The sequence below is a fragment of the Nicotiana tabacum genome, chromosome 10 (assembly GCF_000715075.1).
Source record: "Nicotiana tabacum cultivar K326 chromosome 10, ASM71507v2, whole genome shotgun sequence".
In the NCBI taxonomy this organism is placed as follows: Eukaryota; Viridiplantae; Streptophyta; class Magnoliopsida; order Solanales; family Solanaceae; genus Nicotiana; species Nicotiana tabacum.
In genome coordinates this window covers 90,431,771-90,446,625 of record NC_134089.1, presented here as the reverse complement: position 1 = coordinate 90,446,625, position 14,855 = coordinate 90,431,771, and the positions used below count along the sequence as shown (strand labels likewise).

General features: G+C 35.6%; 1 protein-coding gene across 1 annotated transcript; it reads right to left on the bottom strand.

Annotated features, from left to right (window-relative positions):
* Positions 1–1,729: 1,729 nt before the first annotated feature.
* On the bottom strand, positions 1,730–13,260 carry LOC107818542 (mitochondrial import inner membrane translocase subunit TIM50). Its single transcript, XM_016644573.2, has 10 exons — positions 12,790–13,260; positions 11,032–11,120; positions 8,629–8,665; positions 7,855–7,916; positions 7,627–7,740; positions 7,319–7,423; positions 7,140–7,238; positions 3,568–3,724; positions 3,377–3,479; positions 1,730–1,942 (listed from the first exon to the last, which is right to left on the bottom strand). The coding sequence occupies exons 1-10, from the start codon at positions 13,076–13,078 to the stop codon at positions 1,897–1,899; spliced, it is 1,101 nt and encodes a 366-aa protein (XP_016500059.1). The 5' UTR covers positions 13,079–13,260; the 3' UTR covers positions 1,730–1,896.
* Positions 13,261–14,855: the final 1,595 nt, after the last annotated feature.

Genomic DNA, 14,855 nt, shown 5'->3' with positions numbered 1-14,855 from the left:
ATTTAGGTGGGACGTTGGTCAGTTCGGCCGTGACGGTCAGATTTTGACCAATACACTTACCCAATCACATACTGCCAACTCGTACAATGATATTACAAAAGAATTGACATATAGTCATTAGTCACCATGAGAGAAACAACAAGAATACGCATAGATTCCTTTTTTCTACAGTGTATTTCTAGTGTGAGCGTTTTTGCTCGACTAAAGTGTTTCAGTCTTTCACATTGGCCAAAAAAGAGGTAAAGCTCGCTCGCGAGCTAACTTTCAAATTTGAGGTTTTTTTTCCAATACTCACTGTGTTTCAATTTATGTAAATTTATTTGACTGGTCACGAAATTTAACAAAAGAATGGAAATTTTTGAACTTGCGATGTCAAATGAGGCACATATATTTTGTGTGGCTATAAATCTTTCCATAAAGGTAAAATGTTTCAAAATAGGGAAATGAGTCATTCTTTTTGGCACGAACTAAAAAGGAAATAGGTATAAATTGAAATGGAGGAAGTATCATTTAAGTTATATTCAATTTTTTTTTTTTTTTAAGTATCATAAAAGAAAATAGTTGTTAGCAATTAACAAACTCTAAGCACAAAAATACGTCTTCCAGAAATATTTGCATGCTTAAGTTTTCATTTTAGATGGAACAACTAATAAAGCTTCAGCCTTTCCACAACTAGATTTGACAAATTTACATAATCCCAGGATTAATGGTTGAACAACTAGTGGCTGCTGATCTTTGTATTACTTTCTGTTATTAAAACTATTTATTTTTGAATAATGAGAAGTTACTACTTCACCACCAGTGTGCCCCACCCCTGACCTAACCGCTGCCTCCCATTTAATAGGAGGAAACAGATAAGCAAACTATTAAAGATCTAAATTGATCAATTTTTTAATGATCGTCTGTCATAACACAAAATTCACCATATTAAGGGATTTGTTCGAGTAGCAATTAGCATCATATAATCCTCCCTTATTCTGAGATCTGAACTAATCTACCCCAGTTAAAGCTATTCTTCTGTGCACATACAAAATTACACTTGAAATTATGACTGGATTTGGCAAAGTTACTTGCCCATTACTTTGTTGTAAAGGGCTTCAGTTTTCATCTGGCTAGCCAGTTTGACTTCGCACAAAGCACATGAAATACCAGAAGGTAAGCAGAATCCAATTTCTTTTTCTTTCTTTTAACTTCACCTCAACATCAATCTAGAATTAGTTCATCAGCTAAAGAGAAGGATAAATAAGACAAAAATCATGCAGTATCAATTAAGAGAAGAAACATATGATGAGTAAAGCTGCCGCTGGACAAAATTTATAGCCAGTTTGGTCAAGCTACAAAAATTAATTTTCAAAAGTGCTTTTCTCAAAAGTACTTTTGATGAGAACCAATTTGTGTTTAGCTAATTAGATTGAAAAGCACTTCTGAGCACCAATTAGTGTTTGGCCAAGCTTTAAAAAACTGCTTCTAAGCGTATTTTTCTCAAAAGTGCTTCTCAAAAAAGTGCTTTTGAAGAAAAGCTACTTTTTTCTGCTTCTCCAAAACTGCTTCTGCTTCTCCTCAAAAACACTTTTTTCCTTCCAGAAGCTTGGCCAAACACCTTAATTTTTGGCCAAAAGTGCTTTTGACAAAAAAAAAAAAAGTACTTTTGGCCAAAAATTAGCTTGGCCAAACAGGCTATTAGCCATTCCCCATTATTACAGTGGAACTAAATGAGAAAAAAATGTCGTTGCTTGGCAAAAAGATTACAGGCACGTTGTTAGAGGAGTAACATTATTAAAGTGAATTCTTTAGTTACACAAAAAAATGGATTAAAGTTTATTGTATTGTGTCAATTGTTTTCATCTTCCGAAGAAAGCCTTTTTGAATTCAAACTTCCAAAAATAACACGCAGCACTAGCGACGCCAAAGACGACCATGCTGCTTCTGCTCTTGCATACGCCTGCATCAACAGGTCATTATGTTAACACTATCATGCGATAAATTATCACAGAATTTAACCTAACCAGTAACAATCTCATCCAAAAACAAGCTAAGCCACCAATGATAAAAAGAAAGTACTGTCAAACTAAAGGCTTGGAATTGGGGAATAAGAAAAGAAAATCATATGGAGATGGAGATGAAAATCAGAAGGCTATGTTGCTCGGACTCTCCTAAAATATCGTCGGGTGTGTCGGATCCTCCAAAAGTAATGCATTTTTGGAGGATCCGACATGGGTCCGACGGCATTTTGGAGAATTCGCACAACATAGTCAGAAGGCGCATAACTACATATTTTCCAGGTTAAAAGAAGAGATGTTAAGAGACAAATATGTAAGAAATTGTGTTAAAGGTTGATCTGTGGGAGTGAAACAGAAAGTGCCCCCAATCAAACAACAAAACATATCTTGAGACCAATCGCCCATATGGAGCCAAAAATAATGAATAAATGAAACAAATTTCTAGAATCTAGATAGATCAAGTTGGGGGATATTTCTATTCATCTTCAAAAAAAAAAAAAAAACCTTAATACAGTTTTATAGTTTTATGGATTTGGAACTCTACACTGTAGAGTAAGAGAAGCCTTCCCTCTACTTCAATGTAGAGTAAGAGTGACATTTACATTAAAAGTTACCTAATCACTGCTTCAAAATTCCAATATCGTCCACGTTCATTTATAACTACGATGTTAAATTTTAAATTTTTTAAAAATATAATACTTTCACTAGAACTGGTTGATAATTCATGATAAGACTATAAATAACTGATTGACAATTCTTTATCCGCTAAATAAGCAAAGTGATTTTTAGACGTAACGAATCAAAATATAGTTTAAGAAAAAGATGTATTACTTAGTTAGATCGTTTAAACAAAAACATCAAAATTAAAAGTAATACAATATTGGTAATAATAAACAAACTAGCACCATTCAGAAGGTAACATAAGAAATTTTCTCGTGTTATAAGATTGACTAACTAATAATACCATCTTTAGGAGGTACATGAAACAAAAGGAGATTATGTCAATCTTGGAACTAATCTGATCCACATGTTACAAATTTTCCAACAAGCAATTTTCTTTCCCTGCGGGAGCCAGGTGGAGCAACTAAAAAGTAGAAACTAGCAATGCACTTTATAGGACCAGCCCTGGCAAATAAACAACCCCCTTAATTCCAATACCTTCATACACCTTTTAACCCTTTATTTATTATTAATATTTTGGTCAATCGTTGAATAAAATCAACCGCGTGGGTGGGGTTTGGGGGGGGACTAAAATGAATAATTAAACAAGAAATAAAAAAATAAATCAGAATCATGTAAAGCTCTAAGTCTTCAAGAATTTAATACTATTCAAGTGCACAACGATATCTCGTAAATGAATCAACAAGAAACTTGACCTGTGGTGCTCCTTGGATCGTTCAATAAACTCCTTTGCGATATCACGTCCTTGGTATGAAGCTAATACAGTTCGAATATCAGCTGGCCTATTCTTTCCAACATCTGCATGCACAAGGTATGAAGTCATTAAAAGTGAGATTTGCATGGTGACCACCTGATTCTATACATCATCTGTTATTGACATGCTTACATTCAAGAAAAGGAATAAGATCCAAAAGTGTGGTATCTTCCACATCTCCTTTCCATGGTTTTATTTCTACGCAATTCTCTGGCTGAAGGCTACTTTCTAATGCGTTACCACTAACATATATAATTCTTGATGGATCCCTGTTCAGCTTGGAGAGGTCCTGCAAAAGAACAGACACAGATGACACAGAAATCTTAACAATTGCCTGCTAGAGTTAGAGAACATAAAACAAATAAAAAAAGGAAGGTGAAAAAAATGAGGTCCCACCAAAGAAAGACGGGAAGATAAATGGAAATCACAATTATCACCATTTGCAAGGAGTTGGAAATGAAGTAAAACATAAAACAAACAAAAAGAAAAGAGAAACTTAAAAGGTAAGGTTGATAGGATTTTCTCGTCGCAGTTGAAGCATATCTTTAAGATTGCGCAAAAAAAGGAATTATGTGTGATCTAATATTTCTGTTAATCCAAAAGATGCACATCACAAGGATGACTAATCATAAGAATTTTCAAGTGTTAAGAAACCTCTATAACTTTTCTTTTTTACTTTTAATTTAAGTTTAACTCATTAGATTCAGTAATATATTAATTCACATAATATCTTGAATGATTGAGAAGAAGAAAAAGTTATCACACAATCGATAGAAAAAATCTTTTTTCGGGGGGTCCAACTAGTAGTAATTTCTATTAGGTTCCACATTTTTTCTTTCCGTACTGCCCCATCCTCTGCCAAATTCATTTGCAGCTAAGATGCCCAATGACTAAAACAAACTTCTAAGAGGAAGACACCATTCACGCATAAAGTAAGTAGTTCTATATATTGAAAGCTAAGCTAGATGCTCAAGCCTCTCAGCAAACAGTTCAAGAACTCAGTAAAGGTTACCTTCTTATTGAAATCCAGAGAAAAGTGTCAGTTATCAACTTCCATACTTTGGGATCTAGATGTATCATAATACATTGCCTAAAGGTACAGTAATTCAGCTAATTTGGGGGACCTTTTGGCTAAAAAGATCAAAGAACCACATCTATCACATTTACCAAGTAAAGTTACACTGGAAAAATTTCCTTCCTGAATCCTGTATCTCAATTTCTCATTCAATATAAGCCTTCCTGAACCCTGAAACACAGTGATAACCTGTTTAATTGCACCTCTTGACGTTCCATCTTTATGATAAGTACCTCTTGATCCTTCCATCTTATCCCAAAAAAAAAAGGGTACCGCTTGTTGCTTCTGAACTTGATCAATCCTAAGGTAACTCTACACAAGCAAACCAATGCAGGAAAGTATATACCTGTTCACATGATTTACAGAAAATTACTCTTTTTCATTTCTTTTCTTTTTTTGATAACCGAGAAATCCCCAAGGGCCAGTAGTGCACGGTTCAAAACTAGGTGGATAATGGGCCCGCCCCTCTACCCTTCTCCACTTAAATACCAAGCATTTGTCTGTGGCCGTGATGTACACCTCACCCACACATCACGCGTTGCGCTCTTACCATTAGACTAAAGACCCGGGGGCGATTACAAGAAATTACTCTTTTTTACATTCCCTCCTTGTTCTGTACTTTCATCTTTATAAAATAGCTTCGCATACTACTCAGTTGCTCACCTGAACTAGGATGTATACAGATTCCCTTTCTTCATTGCCAGTATAATTTCCGATAATCTTCCTAACTTTAGACAATATTCACAGTAAGGAGTCTAACAATTAAGCATCCCCAGGGGAAATTTTGTTACCTGAAATTTGTTTCCTTTAATTTCTAAATCAGACTGACTATCAGTTTGCAATTTGTTTTCTTATTCAAGAGTATGAAATCCTTTTTGTTATATAAATTAAAGGACTATCAGTTCACAATTTTGTTTCCTTACTTTAGACAATATTCACAGTAGTGGATCTAACAATTATGCATCCCCAGGGGAAATTTTCTTTACCTGAAATTTGTCTCCTTCAATTCTTAATCAGACTAACTATCAGTTCACAATTTGTTTCCTTATTCAAGTGTATGAAATCCTTTTTATTATATAAATTAAAGGACTATCAGTTAACAATTTGATTCCTTATTCAACAACAACAACAATAACAACCCAGTATAATCCCACTTAGTGGGGTCTGGGGAGGGTAGTGTGTACGCAGACCTTACCCCTACCCTGAGGTAGAGAGGCTGTTTCCAAATAGACCCCCGGCATCCTTCCCTCCAAGAACTTCCCACCTTGCTCTTGGGGAGACTCGAACTCACAACCTCTTGGTTGGAAGTGGAGGTTGCTTACCATCAGAGCAACCCCTCTCAAGAGTATGAAATCCTTTTTATTTTATATGATGTCATGTTTATTTGCAATAATTGTCCACAATTTTGTGCATTTGAGGCTCTGAAGTTGACAACTTCACTGTTTCACCAAGATCTACTTCTAAATTTAGGTCATTTAATTTAGTCGATTGCGTTATTCCAGACGCCTACCAGATTTCTAATATTACCTTTTTCCACCCTACAATTTAGTACTCCCTTCCATTTTGTTTGGCAGTAGTTGAATGCAAACCAAATTTATGACAGAAACCAAGATATTTAACACAAAAGCTAAATTTGTGTAAAGTAGAGAAGTATGTTAGTACAACATATCATGTCAATCTTTGAAGGAACATGTCACTAAAAATGGGAATGTTCAGACTAAATAGTTTCTAAATCTAAGAAATTCGACAATTTTTTTTAAAGGGTAAAAAGTAAAGAACATCAAACGAATTGGAATGGATGAAGTAATTATATAAGGGCATATTGGATTATTATATCCTTATAATCACGTCAGAATTTTAGTAGCTAACACTCGATATTCCATTTTGATTATTGTCTTGCTGACACCCAATATTCCATATAGTGAACTTCTTTATCTCCATGTTACTCTACAAATCCATGTTTGTGGGAATCTCTTTCATCTATCGTGTTACCAAATAGGCAGTTACAGAAAACTCTTTCTCTCTTGCAGATTAACTTGTCTTGGTTAAGAAAATCAATTTGAATAACATAAATAGTTTGATCTAATACTTGTCCAATTAACTTTTATTTTGTCTCTCTTGTATTTTCCTGAATTTAATTTACGTAACTCAATTAGACTATCTCCATTTTGGGACAACCAAACACCATTCAACTTCACCTCAAATACCAAACAAACCCTCACCCCCAAGATAGGCAATGGAGTCTGCCAACAGATCACATAAAGCTTTTCAAGAAGGAAACTCATAGTCCAAAGAACGCCAACTATGACTCAAAATCTTACAGAGAGGAAAACCATTAGTATAGAAGTTCCAATAGCAAAATCATTCAGAATTAAGACTTGACTAAAGAACACTTATATATGGGAGTAAAAGTATCCTACAGGATTCACAAGTTCATTATTCCAACTATAACGCAACATCCATAATGCGATTTTTTTCTTGGTTAACTCCAGCCACGCAGACACAGACGAAAACACAACGAGTAAAGAGAATTGTAATTACGAAGGACATTGACCAACTAAATGACTCTAAGATACATAAAGAATACACTAATGAATGGAAAATTTAGAGAATGAGCAAAACCACCTACTCTGTAATGCTTGCCACCAACATATCTAGTTGCACCCCTTGATAGTCTATACCGGATAGACTGCTTTGAATCCAATCTATCAATAATGGGATCAACATACTGCAAATGCCAAAGGCAGAAGTGTTAAATACATAACTGGTACAAAATCCAGAAGACACTAGGAAGGAAGTGGAACATACCATGTTCTGTTGGTCCGAATATACAATGATCTCATAAAATTGAGCCAAGTGTTCCAGAAAAGCCTCAACCCCAGGTCTTTTAAACGTTCTCCAGCCTCTCTCACGCTTTTAGGGGACAGAAAGTCATATTAATGACAGAAATATGAAATGATAAAACAATCTGAATACTCTGAGGAGGGAGAAGCTCTACCGGTAGGAAGAACCTAATAGTACGACTAAACCTCCATGATCCACGAAAAGCAACGACAGTTAGTTCAAACTACCACAATTAAATGAAAAACCATCTTGTTTATGAATAGGAATTTTACCGTCCAGTCAGAGTAGACCAATGTCTCACTCAGATCAAGAACAAGGGTAAAGACATGCTGTTCTAATGGATGCAAATCTGGCAGGAGCTTGTCCGATATTGGTTCACTAAAACCCTAAAGCAGTCAAAAAGATATTAGCTGCAACTGGGAAGAGATAATATGCAAGAAGAACAAAGACTTAGAAAAGCTACACGGCATAAAAATAAAAAAGTTGCATAATTACTCAACTCGAACTTGTTCTTCAGTCAGGCGCCTAAGATCTAGGTAAAGCTCAACTAACTTGGCAGGCACTGTAATTTTCAGAAGAGAATCAATACAGCAACATAAAAACGGAGAACAGGGTCAAGATTAAGCCAAAAAATTACTAAAGAATGCATTAAAAAAAATTATCAACATAATTAAGAAAAAATAAAATTACGTCCTAAAAAAGTATGGTTTCATCCTTCCTTATACTTGCTTCCATTAAGACCACAACCGGGAAAAATCAAGAATTGAGCACACATTTTTTTTTTATTTTCTGTTTTTAATCAGTAGTTCTGGAATGGGGACATAGTTAATCCCATGGATCATGTCAATGAGCTATGTAGTAAACCATGTCATAGGCCCCAATATGAGGCATTGCAAGGATAATCCCATAAATTACACATTACATGTACAGGACAGACAACCCCCATCCCCCAACAGTGCAACACATGATTTGATGTGGCAACAATGGCAGAATTCATGAATAAAGGGAACACAGAAGTTTATGGCCACCTGCCTGACTAGTTGCCAGACATGTCGTGCAACATAAAATCAGCATGTTAGTGCTTAAAATAAATAAATATATAAGTAAATAAAATAGAAAAAAAAAGTTGAAGATGATAATGTGTATTATATGTATATTTCTTTTGATGAAGTAATGTGTATTATCTCTATATATTGCACACAGCTGGCAATGTGTAGCATTGGCATAACTTCATGTTCCTGGATAAGATGGAGAGAACTAGGAACTAAATAAACCTGTCATTGCAGAGGAGTATAGCAAAGCTTGAAATTTCTGCAAAAAGAATAGGAAACCAGATATAAAAAAATTCTTCAAAAAGAAGAGCTAACCGAATAAAACTGCCAAATCTAAATAAACAGATAAGACACGCACCAATCCATTAAGATTGAGCAGATAACTCTACAGATAAACAAATGATCGGTTAATGCATTCACTCATAATGGATCAACTCCCCCACCGCGTATTGGTACTTATCCATTATATAAATAAATATGCTTTATCTCCTATTGAATTTGAACCAATGACTTTTGCTGTTTGATAACAGTACTCTAACCAATGACGTTTGTTGTTTGACGCGTGAAGCTTGATACACAAGTCATTCCCAAGAGAGATAGTTTCAAGTACCTTGGGTCTGTTATCTAAGGCAATGAGGAGATTGACGAGGATGCCTCACATCCGGTGTTTTGTGTGATAAGAATGTGCCACTAAGACTTAAGGCAAGTTCTAGAGTAGTAGTTAGACTGACTATGTTGTATGGTACTGAGTGTTGGCCAGTCAAGAAATCCCATGTCTAGAAGATGAAAATAGCAGAAACGAGGATGTTGAGATGGATGTGTGGGCAGGAAAGATAAGATTAGGAATGAAGTTATCAGGGACAAGGTGGGAGTGACCCCTGTGGAAGACAAATTGCGGGAATCGAGGTTGAGATGGTTCGGGCACGTGATGAGAAGAGATATCGATGCCCCGATTAGGAGGTGTGAGAGGTTGACCATGGCGAGTCTGAGTAAGGGTAGAGGTAGGCCAAAGAAGTATTGGGTAGAGGTGATTAGGCAGGACATGGCATTGCTTCAGCTTACCGAAGACATGACCCTCGATAGGAAGGTGTGAAGGTCGAGAATTATGGTTGATAGGTAGTCGAGAGTTTCTCCTAATCCTACCAGTAGTATTAATAATATTCTTACATTTTCGTGTTCCTAGATATTTGTTATTCCATGTTGTGTCATTCTTACTAGTTTTGTTAGTATTATTCTTGTATTTCTTATTTTTAGATCTCTGTTATTACACGTAGCGTCTTTGTTTTTTCTTGTTGTTATTGTTGGTTGCTTCTTGTTTAGTGTTTCTTAAGCCGAGGGTCTATCGGCAACAGCCTCTCTACCTTCACAAGGTGGGGGTAAGGTCTGCGAATACACTACCCTCCCTAGACCCTACTTGTGGATTACACTGGGTTTGTTATTGTTGTTGATAGCAGTACTCTAACCATTGAGTTAAGTCATTTATCCTCCCAACAAGAACCAAAGCATCAATGGATTATAAATATCATATAACTTACAAATCTCCATTCATAGAGGTTCAAGATCTACATTTATGAATTGAGAGGTCCGAATGATCAACTCCACAAACAGTTATAGGTCTTCACATTGTTCATTTGAAAAAGTAGAAACCCTTTTTATTGACCTGTCATGATATTGCGCAAAAATCGAAATTTCTGAATAATGAAGGAACAATATCAACACTTCTATCACTATTCGGAACAAAACCCTCATGATCATAAATTGGACTACTACTAGCATTGTCTCTGTAAGGTGAGAGTGGGATTTATCCTTTATTTTGTCCTTTCCATTTACTCGGGCTCTTCTCAGTCCCACCTTTCTCCCGAAAGAAAGTTGGAAGGAAAATGATTAGGTTCTTCTTCCGTGGACGAGAGAAAGTAACAATATCTACTCCGACACTAAAATGGAACTTGGAAGCATGTGAATCAAGAACAGACAGTAAACGCCCTTACCTTACAAATAATGAATTGTAATAAAATAAGAATAAGGTTCAAGTTTGAATTCTATAAAATAGATAATATGTATGGAACTGTCTATAATGGTGTAGAAATGAAAATTCTTCTCAAGATTCTGATTCATCAAATTGAGACTTTTAAATTACAACACAAATGGATGTTGATTATCTCTCCGGCGAATCAAATTGGCCAAAGGTGTGTATTCATGAGCCCATGGTAAAGTTTCAAACAATTACTGCCAATACGTATGCATTGTTTGAGCAGTATATATTCCAGGTTTGAATGGCATTAACGTATCCTACCATTCCACTCATATTCTTTTCCAACTTTTGACGAGTCCTCGTTTACTGACAAAGTAAAAAAGAAAAATGCAACCACAAACCAAACACGTGATTTAAGTAGATAGTTGAAGCTAAGACATGAATAATCTATTCCCCACCGCCTCAAGCCAAATGTTGTTTATATGTAGCATGTACTGTCTAATTTTTATTTTATTTTATTTTCTTTCCTTTTAGATTTAACCTTGCAATACTCCTCATAACGCCAAATAAACAACTACTTTGTCATTATTCTACAGGCTCAGGATAACATAAATACATTCAGTGCAAATACATTAGAGCAGACCCAGACTAACATCAACACCAGATGCATTATCACCAGCAGTATAGTTTGCAGATGCACGCAAAGCCTTGGTCTTCTCCTCAACTTCATCCAACGTATATGCTGTAAATCACAGATAGTCGGTGTTCAGAAATGATATGCACATAACACCAACAGAAAATTAATTAGAAAAGACAGCCTTTCAATCCTTCCAAGTATCAGTCCCTTGCCCCCTTTGAATTTTTCACATAGACTATTCCAAATCAACATATCAAATCCATTAAGAACAACAGGACATAAACCCACTGTTGGCCAAACTAAATAACAATGTACTAAGCTACAATCAAAGCAACAGTCTGCCTGGTAACAATTATGAGAGGTTTAAAAGATAAGGCTTTAAAACAAGCCCATATCATGAATATTTTTATATTCTTAGCCTGCGGATAGTTTATCTCTTTCTTTTTCATTTAATTGATTTCCTCTTTTTATGCAATTGATATTCTTTCTCTTCTTCTTCTTTTTGTAACCGAGAAATTTCTGAGGGTCAATGGTGCTGTGCATAGTTCTTTTTGTCTTTTATGATGACAGTCCAAAATTCAGTTACGAATATGGCAGAGTATGTCCCCATTTAGCAGAGCATTGCTTTAATCTTGTAATTATCTCATTTCCAAACTATCAATGGGCTTAAAGCTGGTCAAACGACCAGCTTAAACGCACTCTTTGGCTTGTTTTGTTGTTAGTAAAACTCCAAAAGTGTTTTTAAGCCAAAACAAGCCAAAAGCCCTAAGTGTTGGGGATGTCCAACCCATAGCTTTTTAACTTAAAGCTATTTAGGTTTGACCAAATAATTTATCTTATTATCCGTTACATGTTTTTACAATCTCTAAAGTACCCTTCCCTCATTAAAAACCCCAACTCCACTTTCTTTCTTTTGCTGCTTCCATTGTCGTTGCTATCCTCTTCGCTATAACAGTGCCTGTGATAGTTTGCTACTTTGCTCATAGGGAACGAAAACACTTCTTTGCTATTTCTTAGGCTGACCCTTAAAGAGCAAATGGAGCCTAGCTTTTGTTTGTGGTGATTTAGCAAAAGTTTAAATTGCACAAGTTGAAGATAGAGTCATAGAGATATATAATTAGCGCAATTTCTCTCCTTGAAACTTAATATTAGCAATTACATATCAAGCCTGCTAGATGTGAACTATAAATTCAGAATTTGTGTTTTCCTATGGTAAGATACAAATTCATGGTCTACTTTGATGACACTTTTGTCTCACCGTATTTTTCAATTTATTGGCTGTATTTAGGAAAATGCTAATATTTGCTTACAAACTTTAATTACTCAAATTAATAACTATTTTCTGTTATTTGAATAGATACTTTGCATTTATTAAAAATAAACTTACCCAATCAATTTATAACTTAAACAGAATGGAGACACAAATTATCAGCATTTGAATTAATTTAATATTAAAAATACTATAATAATAATAAGATCATTTTTAGTACTAACAGCATATCAACGCCTTCTTTTCAGCTTCTTTCAGCTCCAGCACTTAAAAATGTTTTTAACTGCTACTTAAATTCAGCTAATCCAGACGGGCTCATAGTGTAGCCGCTAGTTCTCTTCTTCTTCCTTGCCATTTTTCAGTCTTGCATCAAAATCACACATTCAATTTGAGTCACAAAATCCTTTATCGATCCAAGCAATACTAAATGGATGACGATTTAAATGGCAAAATCAGAAGTCCTAAATGAAGTGGAAGAATACAGAAAAGAATAAAGCAAAGTACCGTAGGTAGCGTAACCAGCAGTGGCAACACCACCGGTGAAGGCAGCACCGAGGCTGTACTTGAGAAAATTCCATGAATTCTTCTCGGCTCCGGTGGCCGAAGGTTCGGGCAGTGGAGATGGAGGAGGCTGATCTTTGAGGAGATTAGAGGAAGAGATTATTGGTTCCTTAGGAGGATCTGCGATAACGCTTGATGAAAAGCGACGATTTTTCCTTGAAATTAACGAAGAAATGCGCAATCGTGACCGAGCTATAGCGTACATTATGCGAAGGGTTAAGGGTTTAAGCATACAAGTACGAGGAGGAATTTCAGAGAAGATTGAAGTAGGGTTTTGGATGTACTTTACTGTTGCTCTGCTGCTTGACCGATCTTTTCAAAGTACGGCCACGTTGGCCGAAGCCGTTTTGGCAATTGGCGCACACCGACGAGAAAATGATCAAAATTGGTCCTTAACGTATGGGGTTACAAACTATTTTGGTCTTTCATGTATATGTATATGTAGTTTCTTATCTTATCATTCCAGGTCAATCAGTAAACAAACTTTAAATAACACCAAATATTGTTAAAACATATGTTAGATAAAAACAAAATATGAAAGGAAAAAAAGTACAAGCTCAAAATGATTTATCTTATTTTATTGGCATAAAGGATTGAACTCAAAATGATTGAATACTTTCAAATTAAACTTGCGAAATTAAGAGTATATAGGAGTTTTTTCCAATTTAAGTGACAATCGAAATGGGATTATATATTAAAATCAGAGTCGTCACTTGGGATAATTTATGGTGTCCCAAGTCACCGGTTTAAAATCCCGAATCGAGGAAAGTTGACTCTTATTATGGTCTGCGAATACAGAAGTCCGGGTAATGAATTCTGTTAACCTGGGAGAAGGTGTTAGGCATTCCCGAGTTCCGTGGTTCTAGCACGGTCGCTTTGATCATACTTGGCTTATTAAATTATTTAATTACTGATTTTAGAACCTATGTGCATTTGCCTCTTTTAATTAAGAAATTATCTTGAAACGGGTCACACGTATGTGTACCCATTGGTTTGGCGCGTCAAAATATCGTGTCACGCAAACGTGTCCACAATTAGTGGCGCTTTATTATTATTAAGAAGAAGTTTGGCCAAAGTTGCGCGAACGCATACTCCGGTTTTGTTTTTAAAATCATAATTATGTCACACGAACGTGTCCACAACCACGATAGTATTTTAAACGTGCCTAAAGCAAACTACGAACATCTGTCATTTTCATATCTTAATTAATACGAGGGTCATGGATGATTTAATTTGCTTATGGCACGCCTCAAATCTATTTCCTCAAATGGTGTCTTGATCTAGCTTTTGAGGGCCATACATTATAGGTTTTGTGGATATGGCACACCTCAATCTAAGTACAAGGGTCATATTTAACTAGGCCTAAAGACACTTGCATTTGCAAAAGGTTTGAAATTAAAGGAAGTTATTGATTGCGAGCACCATTAGGCCATGGATCGTTTCAAAGATATGGCCCAGCGTATAAGCTCCTTGGGCTATTAAGGCCAGGCGACCAAATCTAGTGGACAATGACAAAGTATTGGGCCTGAGATACACGAGCCCAGCTTGGGCCAGGCGGTCTTAGGCCATTTATTGGGCCTGGTTGTTTAAGGGATGCGGTTCGGCATTTCAAATATCTATTACATTTTGATCAATCAAACATTAATTTACGTTAGACAATTGATTTCATCAAACCAAATAAAAGATTCGCTATCTATTTTAAATCTAAATTGTAGAACATTAGAACACTAGCACTCAATGAATACTCAAGCTACATGTATTTTTAAGATCAAAGCTACTACTAACCGATGTTAAATTCATACATATAGTGACTGCAACAGTAGAATACTTCAGACATTTACACTAGACATCACAATGCAACAGTAATTCCTGAATTCATTCAAATACCAAAAACCAAAATCTAAAACAACCAGGTCATGATGAGAGTTGACCTGGAACTCAACATCACCATTAACTTGAATGTTATTCACCTACATTAAGTCCATACTATAACAGTCCAAAATCAAATA